The 19,606-nt window shown below is 33.5% G+C and overlaps 1 protein-coding gene and 1 pseudogene across 1 annotated transcript in view; both read left to right on the forward strand.

Annotated features, from left to right (window-relative positions):
• PTEN (phosphatase and tensin homolog) overlaps positions 1-16,987 on the forward strand; it is a 94,391-nt gene extending 77,404 nt beyond the window's left edge. The window contains exons 9-11 of the mRNA XM_037047409.1: positions 3,257-3,420; positions 6,834-7,058; positions 10,003-16,987. Of these exons, the coding sequence (XP_036903304.1) occupies positions 3,257-3,420; positions 6,834-7,058; positions 10,003-10,188 (575 nt within the window). The 3' untranslated portion in view covers positions 10,189-16,987. The remainder of the gene's footprint in view (positions 1-3,256; positions 3,421-6,833; positions 7,059-10,002) is intronic.
• LOC118987941 (NADH dehydrogenase [ubiquinone] iron-sulfur protein 5-like) lies at positions 5,383-6,230 on the forward strand (annotated as a pseudogene).
• Positions 16,988-19,606: the final 2,619 nt, after the last annotated feature.

Below are 19,606 nucleotides of genomic sequence, written 5' to 3' on the forward strand. Positions count from 1 at the left end.
AAGGAAACCAGTTATGTGACTTGCCGTAAACCAGATGTGCTTTGCTAGGGAAATCAAGTGGAATTAATTTTTTTTAATCGTTAACCCGAGAATATGTTTCTATTGACTTCAGAGAGAGAGGAAGGGAAAGAGAGACATTGATGTGAGAAAGAAACATCAATAGATTGCCTCCTGTCCATGCCCTGACCAGGGATCAAACCCACAACCTTTTGATACACAGGATGATGCTCCAACCAACTGAGCCACTCTGGCAAGGCAGATTAGTTTTTCTTTTTGCCATTTATATTTGGAGATTTTGTCAGAGTTTTGATCCTGATCAGGTGAATAGTTCACTTAGGAGAAGTGAATCTGAGACTTGGAGACATGAATGCTGATATGGTTTTAAACATGTTTTAATTCAGGTGAAGGTGAGCTGTTTACAGGAAGGTAGATACTCAGTGAGTACTTGAAAGTATTGCTTTGAATCTTTACATGAGAGAGTTGTCAGATGTTTTGGGAAGCATCAGGAAAGTTGAGCATTTCATGTAGAGGTGGCGTGGGGCTATGGAAGATGGGAATGGTTAGGGGAGTGGTGAGGACTGACAGAAACGAGGGGAGTTGCAACGATTTGTTTTCAAGAGGAATCAGTGAAGAAAACACAACTTGTGAAAATGAAGTGTCTTCTGCAAAATTGTCAGGGATTAACAACTTTTTAAAAATTTTATTTTTGTCTTAATGTTTCTAAATAAAGGAAAATTTACTATATTCTGTGTATCTTAAATGGTTAAAATGTTAATGAAATATCATCACTCTGATTTTTCTCTCAATCCTGTTCTCACTGTGTATATATCTGAGAAAATTAAATTCTGGAGTTTTTTACTAGGTACCAATCTTTAGAACACAGTCATACAAAGGATATATCTGAACTGTGTCTTAGAAGTCAACAGAACCATACTAATGTTGGACTTGTATTTAAAATGTGAAATTTGTATTATAAAGAAAATTCGTTTCTTTAGTGATTTGAACAAATACTTTCTACTTTTATTACAACATTTTCGCTTAGGTTTTGAGGAAATTTCTTTTTAAAAAATATATTTTATTGATTGTGCTATTACAGTTGTCTCATTTTTTCCCTCTCTTTTATTCTCCTCCACCCTGTACCTCCCTTCCCACTAGCATTCCCTCGCCTAGTTCATGTCCATGGGTGGGGCATATAAGTTCTTTAGCTTCTCCATTTCCTATGTTATTCTTAATGTCCCCTTTTCTATTTTGTACCTACCATTTATGCTTCTTATTTCCTGTACCTTTTCCCCCATTCTTCCCCTCGCCCCCTCCCTCCTGATAACCCTTCATGTGATCTCCATTTCTGTGATTCTGTTCCTCTTCTAATTAAAGGAGTTCATCATCACCAAGCCCTTATTATATGAAATGTTAAAGGGACTTATCTAAGAAAAAGAAGGTGATAAAAAATATGAACAGTAAAATGACGGCAAACTCATCAAAAACTGAACCTAAAAAACAAACAAACAAGCAAACAAAAAAGCAAACTAAGCAAACAATTAGATGAGGGAATTTCTAAGTAACACATTTTAGATGCAATATGACTTAAATAGTTAATTTGCTTTTTAAAGTTCTGAAATCGGGATTATTAAATTCTGAATTACTGGAGTTTGAATTAATATTGAATTAATAAGGTTACAAGGCATTTTCAGTCTTGCTGCTTTTCATTCACAGCTTTGAAATCTTACTTGGTTGGTTGTTTCTTCAAGCTAGACTTCCCAGTAAAACTTATCATGTAAAATGGCTTATTGTACTTTGAATTGTTAGTCAAGGAAGTGAAAATTATTAACTATTTGTGTAATGTTTCTCCTTTTTAGAGATCCTTTTTCTCATGATAAATATCTTACAAATATGCATATATCTGGGAAAATTTAATCCACAATCCAAATTAGAATAACCCCATACGCTTTGATCAATCCTGTTTATTATGTGATTGCCTATATTGCTTTAGATACTGTATAGATGAGCTTGTAGATATTTATTAAATGGGAACATTCATTTAGTTGGGATAAGGTTTTTACCTTGTTCTTAGTTGTTGGGCACATTGATAAAGAATGTGATACTTTTTTTTTCATCTTTGAGTGTAATGCCTTTTGGTGCTGAGAATTTTGTGTCTCTGTATGTATATACATACATATATTTCTCATGTACTGTATACAGGCTTTATTTTGTTTCTTGATCATCTTGCCATGTTTCCTTCCAAACCGATTTCTAATCCTTGTAAGGTTAATCACTTTCTTTTTAACGGGCTTGTTTTTGAACTTGGTGTACTACAAATTAATTATATGCTTTGTCAAATTACTTAGATAATTTAAAATTTTTATAAAGTCCTAGGATTTTAACATTCATATCTTTATAATTTCCATCATTAATGTCATTAGGTATATTTATGAGATTTAAAAATATAAAACATGATTCTTCACTTTTTGACACCTTAATTCCCTTTTTGTTGCATTGCTAATACATAAGCATGATACATTTTGAGAGGCCATGTTTTATCATTTTTTTTAAAAACAGATGTAGGCCAAAACCAAAATAATTGTTACCGAATCTCGTGTGTGTTTAAGAGGGAGGGGGATGCCCTAAAATTTGTACTTGGTGTCTGTTACAGTTTTTTGCAGACATTTCAAATCCTTTCTGTTTCTCATCATGGTTGCTTTATATACCTTTAAAAATAAAATGTGGCTTGTAGGTAAAATTAATGATGTTTAATATTTTCATAAGTACTGAGAATTGTCTTTACAGAATTTAGTATACACTTTTTATAGATTATACTTTGTGGATTTTGTTACATGGTAGAGACTTTAAAATAATTTTTAAAAGCTACCTTTTATGCAGTTCATAGATGTGCCAGAAAATTATTTTAGCATTTTTAGTGCTCCGAATCATTTATATTATATTTTAACATCATTTTAATATTAAAGTTCTTATGTTACTATAGTGCTAGAAATCTAATGTTTGGATTTGAAATTTATTAAATAAATTAACTTTCATGCCAATAATAGAACCTTATATTGAAGGTCGAGATTAGGGAAAATCTTGTATTGATTATATTTTTTTACCTAATTTATTTTCATTGATTTGTTTTAGATCAAGTTATAAAAGCCACGTTACTATGATTGCTAATATTAATCATTAAGATAGTTTTTGACAATTTGATAGTTAAAGTTAAAGGCATTTTCTGTGAAATGATACTTATATGTATTTAACCGTGCAGATCCTCATTTTGTGGTCTGCCAGCTAAAGGTGAAGATATATTCCTCCAATTCAGGACCCACACGGCGGGAAGACAAGTTCATGTATTTTGAGTTCCCTCAGCCATTGCCCGTGTGTGGTGACATCAAAGTAGAGTTCTTCCACAAACAGAACAAGCTAAAAAAGGTTTGTACTTTACTTTTCTTGGGGAAAATATTCAAAATAACCGTATCTTAAATAGCAACCTTAGATCTTTTGCTTAAACTATTTGCTTAGGCAGAAGTCAGTCTGTGGCCCTGACTGGTGTGGCTCATTTGGTTAGGTGTTCTCCCACACAGCAAAGGGCCACCAGTTCAATTCCCGATCAGGGCACTTGCCTTGGTTGCAGTTTGGTCCCACAAATGGGAGGCAACCCAATCCATGTTTCACATCAATGTGTCTCTCCCTGTCATTTTCCCTCCCTTTCCCTCTGCCTAAAAATAGATAAACAAAGTCTTACCAAAAAAGAAACCTGTAAGAGATTAAAAGATGTATTTTATTTTCTGACTAATATCTAATGAATTATAATACGTTTTCTATTAGGTTCGTATATGTATTGCTTACTATGGTATTGATTAGCCATTATAATGGCAAATAATCCTGTTAGAAGTAAAAGGCCATGTGGTCTTTTAAGACTTAAGTACTTTGAGATTAATTTTCTTTAATTTGGGTTATATAAAGAAATTTTTAAAAATATTAAAAATTGTATATATACCCCATGAAATCCATTATAATTTTATTAGACTTGAGAAGTTAGCATATGATCATGAATTTCAAAAAATTTTGCATATATATATAAATAAGATCTGTTTCATGGTCTTGTGTAATGACACAAACCACATTTCCCAGTTTGTGTTTCTTACAGTTAGATCATTGTATCTTTAGCTTCTTCAGATTTACTGAATATTTCGATTTGTAGCTGGGAGAGAAATAGGTATGAAGAGGAAGTAATAAAGAATGAAAAATGAGGCATTATTTAAATACACGGTTTTAGAACAGCAAGGTTTGTATCTTATTGAGCTATATTTAGAAAATATGAGTGTCTATTTTAAAACAATTTATCTTGTTTTAAAATAGTATAAGTGAATATTTAAAATGAAGATAAGATACAAAATTTTCAGGTGGTAATGAACAAAAATTCTAGCTTTGTATATTATTAATACTTCATTAGACACATACTAGGTAACATATAGCCAATTTTTAGATATTCTCAGTAATAGGATTGATTTAGCTTTCCTGATCTTTAGCTTTTTTTTTTTAAAGAAAATAAGAGGAAGTTGTATTTACTACCAAAATTTTAAACTCTACTTTGACTTACTAGAATAAATATAATTTCCTTTACTTAGAATCCAACTAGTTAGAAAAATCACAAAATGCTAAACTGATTCTTTTCATCAGAAACTCATTTCTTGCTTGTTCTGTATAAATATACCTCAGTAACTTTGAATAATTGTTTTTTAATAATCCAAGGTGTGATAGTAAATGTTCTAAAATTAAGGTAGTTTTTTTCTGTTATGTTCATTGTAATACAAGTACACTTAGAAGTTTATATTTTGCTTTAAAAAACAGGCACTTAAATCACTATTTTTCATTTCTTAATCATTTCAGTTATTACCACCTATGGGTTATATTAACACATGTAAAATGTGTGAAGATTGAACATTTATAATATATTTGTATCTTGGATTATCTTACATGTATTTACATTTTATATGATTTACCCTTCCTGTTATAAATGCTTGCAGTAATTTAAACAAAAATGAGTATAGTATAATAATGTGTATATATATAGAATCCACATTTCTGAAAATTTATTATTTTTTTTTTTAATTTTCTTTTTTATTTAAATTTTTATTTATTTATCTTTAGAGGGGAAGGGAAGGAGAGAGAAGGAGAGAAATATCAATGTATGGTTGCCTCTCGTGAGTCCCCTGCTGGGAACTGGCCTGCAACCCAGGCATGTGCCCTGACTGGGAATCGAACTGCGATTGTGTGGTTCGCAGGCCTGCGTTCAATCCACTGAGCTATACCATCCAGAGCTGAAAATTTAATTATTACTAGCTTATTTTCTTCTGACTTTAAGTAAAATTATATGTGTACTTTCTAATTCAGAGACTTTGCAAAAATAATTAAAATTAACAAATATTTTTTAAAAGACATAATATTGCTTTGCTAGATACTGTTAAAAGATACAAAGACCTTTAAGATATAAGATACTTAAGGGCATAACATTTTCCTGGTGGGAAGAATAACTTGAAGATAAATTAGGGGGGGAAATGTAAATGTTATCAGATAAGGTGTCATAAGGCCATTCATCATTGTCAGATGATCCATGCAGACCAAATTTTAGTAATTAGGAAAGAGAGCATTCGAGAAAGGTTTGAAGTGATGAGCTTCTGATGTTGTTTTTGATTAACAAGGCCTCAGGTTATTAGTAAGAAGTGATTCCTTAAAAATAGGCATTTTAGAGATCATCCGGTACCCTCAGCCAGGGAGTGTGGATCAGGGCACTGCTTCAGGACACCATGCCTTTCTTTGATATACAGAAAAGGCTCAGCATTGACTTAAATCACTGGGTGACAACCCAGAGTGCTGAGCAGCCTCACACAATTCCATCTTGGTGCCATCCTTTTGAAAAAGAAGGGTTAGAATGTGCACATGGAATTGTCAGTATTTGTGCAAAGAAAGAGTGCAAGGTAGAATAAGATGATTTCATAGAATATCTGATTCGGCAGAAGAGAAGTGACTTAGTACCATCATAAGACAGCAGGATAAGCTAGTAAAGGAGAGGAAGTACACACCTCCACCCCATCACTTGGGTAAAGACGATCCTAGGCCTTGAGGAGAGCAGCTGCCCATGGCTGGAGGCTGATTTTCGTGTTTGTTCTCTACTGGAAAGTAGAACTGACAACCTCTTTATAAAAGTGTCTAAAAAGAAAAGATCACTCCATTAAAAAACAAAACAAAATGTGTTTTATAACATAAAAAATTCAAAAGTACTTAACCTCTTTTCCCCCACTCCAATTTTATTATGAATTTTTTCAAACATTTGTTGTCAGTTAAGAAACTAGAGCCACTTAATGTTTGTATTGTTGTATCAGTAAAAATATATCTGCCTTGCTTCTCTGGGAGGTTATACTGGCATTTCAAGAAACTTTTGTTAAAATAAATTTTGTAAAAGATAACTTGTTGAAACAATATTAAATCCATTTCTGAATTTTTAAATGCATGCATATAAGCTCAAAATAGTTATAAAGCTAATATTAGACTAGAAAGGAGATATTTTACTTAAGGTTTTAAAGTAAAAGTAAGTTATCTTAGAACTTGTGGACTACATTGGCAATTTAAAATTTGAGTAAAAGAAAAAAAAATCTTAGGTGAATTAGATGCAACAGATAACCCACAGGTTGCCAAGGATTAATATTTGTGTTTACCATTATTCAAAATATCAAATGACAAATGGCTTATTTTTTTTAATTTCTTGTGGCAAAGACTGAAAATGAATATAGGTAACATTTTCTTTTTAAAAGTATTAAAAATGACATATTTTTATTTTTTAGGACAAAATGTTTCATTTTTGGGTAAATACATTCTTCATACCAGGACCAGAGGAAACCTCAGAAAAAGTAGAAAATGGAAGTCTATGTGATCAAGAAATTGATAGTATTTGCAGTATAGAGCGGGCAGATAATGACAAGGAATATTTAGTACTCACTTTAACAAAAAATGATCTCGACAAAGCAAATAAAGACAAGGCCAACCGATACTTTTCTCCAAATTTTAAGGTTAGTTAAAATCATTTTGAGTTGATGGGTGGCTTTGTGTGTGTGTTTGTTTCATTCTAGGTGTATAGCTAGTGAAGAACTTGTTTGACTGATTTTTAATTTAATTATGATTTAGAAGTAATATTTATGGAGAAGCAGTCTGAAATCCAGGATGTGTAAAGAGCCATGAGTGCTGCCCTCCCCTTCCTTTATTGTTTGGTGAAATTTGGGCCAGACTTTGGGGAGGGGAGTTAAGTAAGTAGGATATGAAGGAGAAATGGGGAAAGAAAGGTAGGAGAGAACTCGAAATCATTTGAGAATGATTTGTATGGATTGTTCTCACTGGTTTGATTCTTATACCCCTCCAATTTATTTTCAGTGCCCTCAGAGTAATCTTAAAAATAATAGACTCGATTGTGTCACTCTTATTTACACTTCTTGAAGATACTGTGGTTTTTGACTACCTCCTGCATCAAGTCGAGACACATTCTTGTTCCCTGAGATTCACCCATACTGGTCTGTCTTCATTTCTTCAAAATGCGAAGCTCTTTTGCTTCTGGTCTTTCCAGTTCTTTTCTTTCTCCCTGTACCTCTCCACTGTCAGCCTTTCCCTTACCCTTCACATGAGTGCCTTTCTCATATTGTAGTCCTAGCCTCAATTTCATGTGGCCTGAAAGTTACACTCTTTATCCTTTCCTGTTTTTGCCTTTCTAAAACGGTTTTCTATTTTTATGGAATTGTTTGGTTTGTTTTAATTTCATGTGGCATGTGTATGCGTTTCTGTTTCCATTTCTACATATAGGTAAGTATTCTCCAGGTTCCCAGATGGAGATTTGCCATTTTTCTCTTTCCTTTTCCCACTTTGGACTCTACTTGACTTCTTCCCCTTGCTTTCACCATACCCTCCCTCCTCCTTTTTCTTTTTAAAAATTCTCTTTTTTGCTTCGTTCCATTTTATAATATAACAAAACCAACCAAAGCTTTGTAATTATAAGAATATTGCTAGTACTATAAAAAGGAAGGGTAACTACATGTTTTAAATGAAAATAGATCCAATATTAGTTTTCTTTAGATCTTTATTTCTTTTAAGTGTTTAGAAGTGCCTTTTAGAATCAACAGGTTTCCGTTTTCTTTCTTTTCTTGAATTCTGTGTTTTCCTCAATCACTAGCTTTTAAAGTATGATCTCCTCCAGTTTTATTATTTTCTGTTTTAATATTATAAGATATTTTATATTTATGATTATGCATAAAATTATTTTAATTATCAGTAAACAAATATATAATGGTAAGTGCTCTGAAAAAAATGAAGCAGAGATGGGCTAGAGAATGATGTTGGTGTGTTTTTGAGCAGGACGGTAGAGAAGGCCTCCCCAAGCAGGTGACATTTAATTAGAGGCCTGCATGAAATGAGTGAGCCATCTAAGTATCTGAGAAAAGAGGAAAATGCAGGTGCAGAAGCCCTGTCACAGGAGTGAGCTTGGTGTATTTGAGGATGGATTGATAAATAATTTTCACTAAATCACGCTAGTCCAAGTGTGAAGACATTAGAGTGTTTTCAGCACAAGAAAGATGAGTGTCTTCTTTAAAAGGTCACTCTGTCCACTTATTCAATGTATAGACTGGAGAGAAGAGTAGAGAGTGGAGATAAGAATGGAAGCTGAGAGATTAGTTAAAGGCTGTTGCAGTGCTTTAGTTCAGATGAGAAACGGCGGTTGCTTGGACTGGAGTAGTGGCAGAAGGGGAAGCTTCTGATGAGAAGCTGTCAGATATGGCCTACAGTTGATTCCTCAGTTCTATGGGTTTGAACTGTGTGGGTCCATTTATATTCAGATCTTTTTCAGTAAATACACATTTGGCTCTCCATGTCTCTGGGTTTTGCATCCGCAGATTCAACCAACAGAGGGCCACTGTATACCTGATTCTGTGCCATTCTGTATAAGGTACTAGAGCATCCACGAATTTTGCTGTCCTGGAGCCAGTTCCTCATGGATAGTGGGGGACAGCTGTAGTCAAGTTTCTGAGGAGTCAGAAGTTGCACTTGGATTTTCTACTGGACGGGGGTTGGTGTTCCTAACCCTTGCATTGGTTGTTCCAGGACGAACTGTTCATAGTATTTTGAAGGTAGAACTGAAAAGATTACTGGTGGAGTGATTGTTGGGTGTAAGAGAAGAAAGAGAACTGATAGGGACTCTTGGACAGTGGGGGGAGAGGCTGTAGATATAATGGAAGGAGCAAAGGATTTTAAGTCAAATCTAATTTAAGTCCTGCATCCACTGTCTAGGAGATATGTGGTCTTCAGCAGGTTACCTAACCCTTTTGAGCCTTAGCATCCTCTCCTTTAAAATGGAACTGCCTGCCTTGTAGAGCAATTTTGACAATTATTTTAGCTTAAGTCTGTAAGTTCCCTTAGTTATCTATTTAGACCACTGTATAATATTAACATTCTTCTCCTTCCTTCAGATTTTAGGGCTGTTGGGATCCTAAACAACATTGTCAATCAATATTTTATATACTGTAATATTTGTGTTTGTTTAATATTGTTTGTATCAAAAAATACATTGAGTTTCAGATAGGTAGGTAGTGAAACATTCTTTTGGAACTCAACTATTAGTGAATTGAATTTTGTGATTGAAAATGTGTTATGTGAACTATTGATGAACTTCAGTCTCTGTATTTCTTTTGTATATTTAGTTAACACTTGCACTTATGCTTATTAAAAATATATTTAGTAAATAAAATCTTTATAAAACATGTGTATATTAACATCCCACTTTATCTTTTCAGCATATAACAAGAAAGACAATGTAGGAAATTTTAAGATAGTCATTTAAAAGGCAGCTCTGCATTTTAAAAATCATGTTTGTCATGGTACTTAAAAATGAATCTGCTAAAAATATATACTAAGTAATTTAAGATTAGTCACATTTAAGGATTTTTCATTTAAACTTTCTCTCTTTTTCTCTAGGTGAAGCTGTACTTCACAAAAACAGTAGAGGAGCCATCAAATCCAGAGGCTAGCAGTTCAACTTCTGTAACACCAGATGTTAGTGACAATGAACCTGATCATTATAGGTATTCTGACACCACTGACTCTGATCCAGAGAATGAACCTTTTGATGAAGATCAGCATACACAAATTACAAAAGTCTGAATTTTTTTTTATCAAGAGGGATAAAACACCATGAAAACAAACTTGAATAAACTGAAAATGGACCTTTTTTTTTTAATGGCAATAGGACATTGTGTCAGATTACCAGTTGTAGGAACAATTCTCTTTTCCTGACCAATCTTGTTTTACCCTATACATCCACAGGGTTTTGACACTTGTTGTCCAGTTGGAAAAAGGTTGTGTAGCTGTGTCATGTATATATACCTTTTTGTGTCAAAAGGACATTTAAAATTCAATTAGGATAAATAAAGATGGCACTTTCCCATTTTATTCCAGTTTTATAAAAAGTGGAGACAGACTGATGCGTATACGTAGGAATTTCTCATTTTGTGTTCTGTCACCAACTGAAGTGGCTAAAGAGCTTTGTGATGATATACAGGTTCACATCCTACCCCTTTGCACTTGTGGCAACAGATAAGTTTGCAGTTGGCTGGAGGAGTTTCTAAAGGGTTGTGCTACATTCTAATGCATGTATTTGGGTTAGGGGAATGGAAGGAATGCTCAGAAAGGAATATATTTTGTGCTGGACTCTGAACCATCTACCATCTTCAGCTATTGACATGCACCTTTCTTTGGCATGCTACAGTTACTAATCTGGGTATTTGAGGAATTGGCCGCTGTCACTGCTTGTTGTTTGTGCATTTTATTTTATTTTTTTTAAGCATATTGGTGCTAGAAAAGGCAGCTAGAGGGAGTGAATGTGTATTGGGGTAGAGGAATGAACCTTCCATAACATCTTGAGAATCCACAAATGAAGGGATAATAAAATAATGTGGTTGTAGTAGAAACACAGCAACAATGACTTAACCATATAAATGTGGAGGCTATCAACAAAGAATGGGCTTGAAACATTATAAAAATTGACAATGATTTATTAAATATGTTTTCTCAATTGTAATGACTGCTCCATCTCCTGTGTAATCAAGGCCAGTGCTAAAAGTCAGATGCTATTATTACCTACATCAGTCAACAACTTACACATATTTTATCAGTTTTCAATCATATACCTGCTGTGGATGCTTCATGTGCTGCCTGCAAGCTTGTTTTCTCATTAGATATAAACTATTTTGTAATGCTGCACAGGAAATTTCAATTTGAGAGTCTACAGTTTTAAGCAGATTTTTTTTTTTCCTTTGAGGATTTACGATGCACTTACTCGATCCGATAGCTGTCAGCCGTTCCACCCTTTTGACCTTACACATTCTATTACAATGAGTTTTGCAGTTTTGCACATATTTTAAATGTCATTAACTGTTAGGGAATTTTACTTGAATACTGAATACATATAATGTTTATATTTAAAAGGACATTATTTGTGTTAAAAAGGAAATTAGAGTTGCAGTAAAATTTCAGCACTGTACAAGTAATAAGGCATTTACTTTTTCAGTAGAAATTGTCCCACATAATGCTTTTAACGATTTGCTATTGAAAGAATAGATTTTTTTTTAATGTGCAGTGTTGAATTATTTCTTCATAGTGCTAGAGTTAGGACTAGGGCTTCATTTTCACTTCTTAAATATCATATATTTGATATGCCCAGACTGCATACGGTTTTAAGCAGAGTACAACTACTATTGTAAAGCTAATGTGAAGATATTATTAAAAGAATTTTTTCCCAGAAATTTGGTGTCTTTCAAATTATACCTTGATTTTGAAACATTTGACTATCCAGGCAATTTATTTCTTAATGGTGTAAAATCTCATTTTCAATAACTTATTGGTGCTGAAATTGTTCGTTAGCTGTGGTCTGACGTAGTTAATTTACAAACACCAATTGCATAGGACCTATTAAAGCAGCATTTATAGAGTTTGATGGTAAGTAGATTAGGCAAAACTTCATCTAAAATATTCTTAGTAAATAACATTGACATATGTTTTCCATACCTAGTCATTCATTCAACAAATAAAATTTTTAAATTTTTAACAAAGCTCTTAGGATTTACCCATTTATATTTAAACATTGATATATAAAAAATTGATTGATTTCTCATAAGTTAAATTGCTAAGATCAGAGAGAACTATTCCTAAGGCCTCACCATTGAAATTTATGCCATCGTGTCTTTCATAAAAGCTGAAAATTGTTGACTAAGTTGAAAATCAACCATTGATGTTTTAAAGATAGTTGTTAATACTGTTATTTGTTACAGTTTTGGGCACAGTATATTAAAGCATAACTTGTATTGTTCCAATATGTAACATGGAAGGCCAGGTCATAAATAATGACATTATAATGGGCTTTTGCACTGTTATTATTTTTCCTTTGGAATGTGAAGGTCTGAATGAGGGTTTTGATTTTGAATGTTTCAATGTTTTTGAGAAGCCTTGCTTACATTTTATGGTGTAGTCATTGGAAATGGAAAAATGGCATTTTATATATATTATATATAAATATATATTATACATATTACTCTCCTTTATTTCAGTTACCATCCCCATAGAATTTGACAAGAATTGCTATGACTGAAAGTTTTCGAGTCCTTATTAAAACTTTATTTATGACAGTATTCATAATTAGCCTGAAATGCATTCTGTAGGTAATCTCTGAGTTTCTGGAATGTTTTCATAGACATTTTGGATGTGCAGCCGCTTACATGTCTGAAGTTACTTGAAGGCATCACTTTTAAGAAAGCTTACAATTGGGCCATGTACCATCACAAGTCCTCTGTAGCTCCTCTTGGACATTTTTTGCCATAATTATTAAAGGTAGTTGAGTAAATAGCATCACCATTCTTTGCTGTGGCACAGGTTATAAACTTAAGTGGAGTTTACTGGCAGCATCAAATGTTTCAGCTTTAAAAAATAAAAGGGTACAAGTTAAATGTTTAGTTCTAGAAAATTTGTGCAATATGTTTATAACGATGGCTGTGGTTGCCACAAAGTGCCTCGTTTACCTTTAAATACTGTTAAATGTGTCATGCATGCAGATGGAAGGGGTGGAACTGTGCACTAAAGTGGGGGCTTTAACTGCGGTATTTGGCAAAGTTGCCTTCTACCCTGCCAGTTCAAAAGTTCAATCAGTTTTCACATAGAATATATATACTAAAAAATTTCAGTCTGTTAAACAGCCTTACTCTGATTCAGCCTCTTCAGATACTCTTGTGCTGTGCAGCAGTGGCTCTGTGTGTAAATGCTATGCACTGAGGATACACAAAAAAACGTGTGTACAGGATAATGCCTCATACCAATCAGATGTCCATTTGTTATTGTGTTGTTAACAACCCTTTATCTCTTAGTGTTATAAACTCCACTTAAAACTGATTAAAGTCTCATTCTTGTCATTGTGTGGGTGTTTTATTAAATCAGAGTATAATTAAAAATGGCTTAAATTTGTTGACACTTTAAATGATGGGCAGCCAAATGTAATTAATAAGTTTTCTGTCAGTTTTTTTCCTGCTGTCCTCCACAGTCTGCAGTAATTAAAACACGGGCTTTGTCAGCTTGGGAGTGGAGTATCAGTCTACTCATGTTTGAGAAAGGCACTTTTAAGGGCTTTGGTCAAGGCCTAAATTGTTCGGAGCACAGTATATAACATTCTAATCTTGAAAACCCAAGCTTCTTGAAAAAGTGTGCTTTTTCGGGCAGGGGGGAACTAAGCCAGAGGTCTGCAGGTAACTGTCCAGAACAGATTTGATGCTTCAGGTTTCAATTTGTGGCCTTTTCATTCTCTGATTCTGGTCTGCCATCAACCTATGGAAAGCTTCATCTACTCATTGTGACTAGTGTTGTTTAAAAATGGATATTCCAGAAGAGTTTAAAGAACTTGGTATACTTGAATTCAGTCTTGTATTTCTAATATTCTTAAAAGCCTAAAGACTAAGGCATATTCTTTCACCAAAGCATAGTAAGGTAATAAGGGAAAGTGTGGCTATACAAATGTTTTGAAAATAAAGCAGACCATTTATGTAACAGTGGAATTTAATGTTACTTCAAGTTTACATTTTCTTCATGTGACTTTTTAAAAGTAAATGAATGATGTATAATATAAAGAAGTATGAAAAGTATGTGTATACACACTTCTTTTAAATATGGTTGAAAAGTATACTGCAGTTAAAAATGATTTATAGGATCATAGTGATTTCTGAAAAATAGGAAGTTACTGGCAATTTTGTCTTTATTCGTGCTCTTACCACACTAATTTGAGCTAGCTTAGTAAAGTGAATGCCATCACCATTTCCATTGAGAATTTAAAAATCACCAGTGTTTAACATGCAGGCTTCCAAAGGCTTCCAAAAAATCAAGACCCTTAAATCTAGTCGATTTGCTGCTAACATGAAACATGTTGTGTTCTTTTGTTGTTGCCAGGCAATTAACCACACATCTGAAACTTAAATAGCTTGAGTAACATTTTGATTAGGAGTGCCGTTACTAGTACAGAGAGAAATGCTCATGAATGGAAATAATAATAAATATTCTGTCTGAACTGGTATAAGTACAGTACTTAAAAAGTAGTAAAAAAGATAAAAGGAAAATATTTTAAAACTTTTAAAGATGCAATGTTAGAGACTGATTTTCCTATAATTATGTAGCTATAGGAAGTCTAATGGTTTGCTTGTCAGTTGTTTTCAATTTTAGAGAAAATGTGTTCTTTTATGGCCATGATGTTGCTATTTTTCCATCTTTCAAGAGATCTTACAACTATGTCAGAATGTAGTAGATGTTCTGACAAATTCATGTTGGTTAGTAGCTTTAAAAGTTTGTTATGTGAAAACAGGTAAGGACAAAATTTTATTGATGGTAAAAGCTTTGATTCTTAAATTATTTTGAGAAGACTTTACTATAACAAAATAATCACTCATAATCCCACCACCTGGAGATAAAGGCATTGTTAATGCTTTAGTGACTACAATCACTTTTTTGTATATTCATGTATATTTTCTTTAGAAATGAAATCTGTACTCTGCACACTCTCAGAGCCTTTCAGCTTAGTATTTCTGTCACGGATCTGTAGTGTGTTCACTAACATCAGGAAATGAACGGGGGCTTGAGTCTTTCTAATGCTTCAGGTGCAGGTTATATGCAATTGTTGAGAGCCCTTCCCGATAAAGCAAGTTAGTCGTGAGTGTTTAAATACTGTTGGCATCAGGATGATATATGTCTAAGTAAGTAAAACAGTCATATTTATTTAGCATACACAAGATTGACATTGTAGTATTTCTCTTCAAACACCATTTTAAATACTTGCATTTTGGAATTACGTGTTAAATAGATCAACAAGAATATGTGAAACACTATTAGTAATCTTCATCTTTTCTATTTCCCTTATGGGTGTAAAAAGGATGAGATTTTCAGTTTTGGGGATTCCCGAGCAGTTGTTTAATTTAGAGTGAGTTATTTTAACACCTTAAAAAAGGCAAATCTGGTTTATCACTTCGTTGTCTTTAAATCTGTGTGCCCATGTGATTTCTGTCACATCAAAAGCAGTATTTCATAAATGTTTCACCTTTGGCTCTAGAACTTACCTTGTTTGGTTCAGTGGTGGGCTTATCCCAGAACATAAAAGTATTGACAGTTATTTGAGAATTTAGCTGGAGGGCAGTACTTAACTTACAAGCCAATGTATTGATATTTTAAGAACATTTTTACACACGTGAGTGAAGTCAGCTGCCATCTTTGAGCATTACCACATTTTAAAATAAAGCTGCATATTTTCTAATGAAGTGTTTAACAAGGTTATATATTTTTCTTTTTTTAAAATTAAAAGTAATTTATATCTCTTTTATTGCATATGGATTTTCATTTGTCCTTAAAATGGTCAGAGATTCTGTTTGTGTGGATGGAGCAAGGCTTGTGGCCATGGTGCAGTGTTTCACTTTGTGAAGTCTGTTTACTGTAGTGAAATTCTTAAAATGATTACTTGTGGCTCTCGGTAGCATATCATTTATTGGTTTTAATTTACGTGCACATTTAAGATTTTCTACCTATTCTATATAATTGTCCAGATGATATCTCACGTTCATATATCCCCCTTTTAGTGTTCTCCCTTCCTCCCTTCTTTCCTCTCTTCCTTATTTATATTGTTCTAATGCCCTAATGGGCTGTGTGTGTGTGTGTGTGTGAGAGAGAGAGCGAGAGAGAGAGCGTGCGCATGCGTGAGCATGCTGGACTCCAACTTTAGAAATTAAAGTAGTTTGAGTCAGGCAAAACAGTTCTTACTGAAAGTTCATGTTCGTTTTAATGAAAGTGTTAATCCTGGATGACTTTTGTCATACTTTAATGAATCTTGAATATTAATGGGTTTGTTAGTAGCATGTTGATGTGTGCATTAATGAGTTATTTTCAAAGTTTGCATTTAACCAAAGTTGGTGTATTGGAAATGTTTATATCAATTTCCATTTGGCTACTGATGGATATAAGAAATAGAAATGCTTTCCTGTGGTTTCCTACGGAGAGTATTTTTTCTCTAACAAATTAAAAGGATAAATATTTTTGAATAGTTGGTTTTAAACTTTTTATTCAGCAAGTATCAAGTCACTGCTATATATAACAGATGCTTGGAATATATTAGTGATCAAAACAGACACCCTCTGTTCCTCTTAAGGAGTTTCCACTCTAGTAGAGAAAATAAACGTTATTAAAATAATTATAAATTGTGATACACGCTGTGAAATATGAGACGCATATGTTACAGTAATTATCACCAAACATTCCACATGCTTTCTTAAATCTCTACCCCTTGAGGTTAGATGGGACCATTATAATTATTTTATTGCAATGAAATAGCACTGAAAGTTATGTGACATTTTTGAGGAAAGACATTAAAAATAAAATCTCTTGTACAATCCTCTAGCTTCTCTCTTTCCTTAATGTGCTGACCAGAAATGACATATTCCTGGTCAGTGTTGAGTGACCATTTGGAAAAGAATTTACTCAAATCTTTTCTCTACATTGAACGTGTTAGATTTTAGCATGAGCTTTAATAATTAGTTTATGCTGGTATGGAATAATTTGTTACCATAGCATAATTAATTATGGTGTAACTAATATTTTGGAAGGATCCGAGATAAATTTCTTGAGCAACCAACTGGAAGGTAAAAATGAAGCAAAACGAGTGACATCTGTAAACAAACAACATGATGCAGTAAGAAACGAAATTACAAGTCACTCCACGGTTGGCATGCTTGGGATATGAGTGGATGAGCAGCAGATCCCTGTCCTTCTGGAGCTTGCAGTCTCACAAGGGATAGTAGGTGATGACATACCATATGTATGGCACTACGTGCTCTGGGGGAGGAAATGTGGAAGGGCATTTGCAGCGGGGGGAGATCGCAGTGTTGGATAGGGCAGTCTGGAGTAGGCCTCCCTGGAAAGGTGAGAACTGAACAGACCCATTCAACCATGGTGGCCGATTTTCTCATCCTTTCAAACTGCAGGAAGTGCTCATTATCCTCTGTAAGATTTATCCTCACCTTTTACAACTTTATATTACTTCGTGATTTAAGATTATTATTGGTATATCTATGGAGAATTTTTAAGAGTTATCACCCAAGATAGTCAGTGTTTTAAATAATTTTTTCTAAATCAGTTGGGAAAACCTATAAAAATCTGTATTTCCTCATTCTCAGAGTAAGTTCATTAAAACAATTTTTTTTACAGTGCTGAATGTATGTGGTTATATTTGAAAATATTTGATACTGCTTCAGTAGAAGTTCAGGTTCTGTTATGGCCTTAAACATTTCTGTAAAGCTGAAAGGAATGTCATTTATGATTTACTGATGGGAAACAAGTTATAAATTTTGAGTTGGAAACAAGAGGGGTGAAGTTTATGGCCCAGGCCTGTATGTTTTAATTCTTAGCTCACAAGCAGAAACCTTTGGAAAAGTATGAATATCTAAATAGTAAAAGAAATATTTTTTCCACAAAGAGAGAAACCTCCCTTTTTCTACTCTATTTTAAGATCCAAGAAGTTTAACTTTATGGTCAAGGGGAAAATAGTATAACTGGATTAATTTGATACAAAAAAAATTACAACTTTATCAGAGCATTGTTTTTATTTTTAATTTTTTAAAGACTTATTTTTTAGAGAGATGGAGAGGGAGAGAGGGAGAGAAACATCACTGTAGTTGCCTCTTGCAGGCCCGCTCCTGGGGATCTGGCCCACAGTCCAGGCATGTGCCTTTACTGGGAATTGACCTGTGACCTTTGGGTTCAATCCACTGAGCCATACTAGTCAGGGCTGTCAGAGAATTATTAACTGATATTTATTAGTAATCAGCTTCTTCCTCTCATCAGGGCAGGTACATATAATTAGGCATGATATTTTGAAAGAAAATGTTAACTCTTAGCTTTTAATTTTTAATCTTTAGGATTCCAAATGATTTTAAAGATGTTTTTCTTGGCAATTTTGCATCTTGTTTTTACTCTAATGAAGTTTTTTTGTTTGTTTTTTTTGTTTGTTTTTTTTCTGTTTAGGAAAAATTTAAGGTATAGCTCAGTGCGTTTCCTTAATGTGAGAAAACTTGTTTTGTAAATTTACTTTAAGATTTTATTTATTCATTTTAGAGAGGAGAGGGAGAGAAACATCAGTGTGTGGTTGCCTCTCGCACTCCCCCACGGGGAGCCAGCCTGCAGCCCATGCATCTGCCCTAGACTGGGAATCAAACCAAAGACCCTTTGGTCCAAAGGACAGTGGCACTCAATCAATCCATTGAGCCATACCAACTAGGGCTTGTCACGTAAATTTAGAAAAAAAAATGTTACGTTATTCTTTGGTCTTAGCGTAAGGGTTAAATTTCACTTACTAGGAATGTCTCCTGAACCTGCCTCATTGAATTTGAGAGTACTTTCCAATAGTATTGTGATTGCTCCTTTAAACATTAAATCTTTAAACTTTTAAACATTGATAAATAAGCCCCAAAACCAGTTTATAAGGAAGTATGCCATGTTTTTACAGTAGTGTTTATGCTTCTTGAAATAACTTTTTTTCCTGAGACTTGGGAAAATGTAGTTATGTTTTTCCGTTTAATAATATTCTCTAAGTATGACAATACTATCTATGTAGTGAGACAGAGAACTGAAGTGGTTGAATTAACTTCATGACATGCAAATTTGGAACAATCAGCAAATTAGAGTCATGTTTATGTTTCTCTTTTCAATTTTAATCATGGTTTTGAAGTATAAAATTTTAATTTTCCAATTCTTATTCTCTGTAAGGAAAAGAAATGTATTTAAATTCCAGAAGTAGATGTGAAAATTAGGAAACTTTCTAATTTCAATATTTCCATGAAGATGTCATTGTTAAGAAAGCCCAACATTTTACATCATTAATTCTTAACAAGGGAACTCTGTTTTATAGGTAATTAATGAGCTAATACTTTGTTTACTGTCCAATCAGCACAAAGCATACGAATAACGCATGAGCTTCTTTGACTTCTTAGTACTGTATATTGTATAAATGTTTGAA

The sequence above is a fragment of the Sturnira hondurensis genome, unplaced genomic scaffold (assembly GCF_014824575.4).
Source record: "Sturnira hondurensis isolate 20B ecotype Veracruz unplaced genomic scaffold, ASM1482457v3 Scaffold0005563, whole genome shotgun sequence".
Lineage (NCBI taxonomy): Eukaryota > Metazoa > Chordata > Mammalia > Chiroptera > Phyllostomidae > Sturnira > Sturnira hondurensis.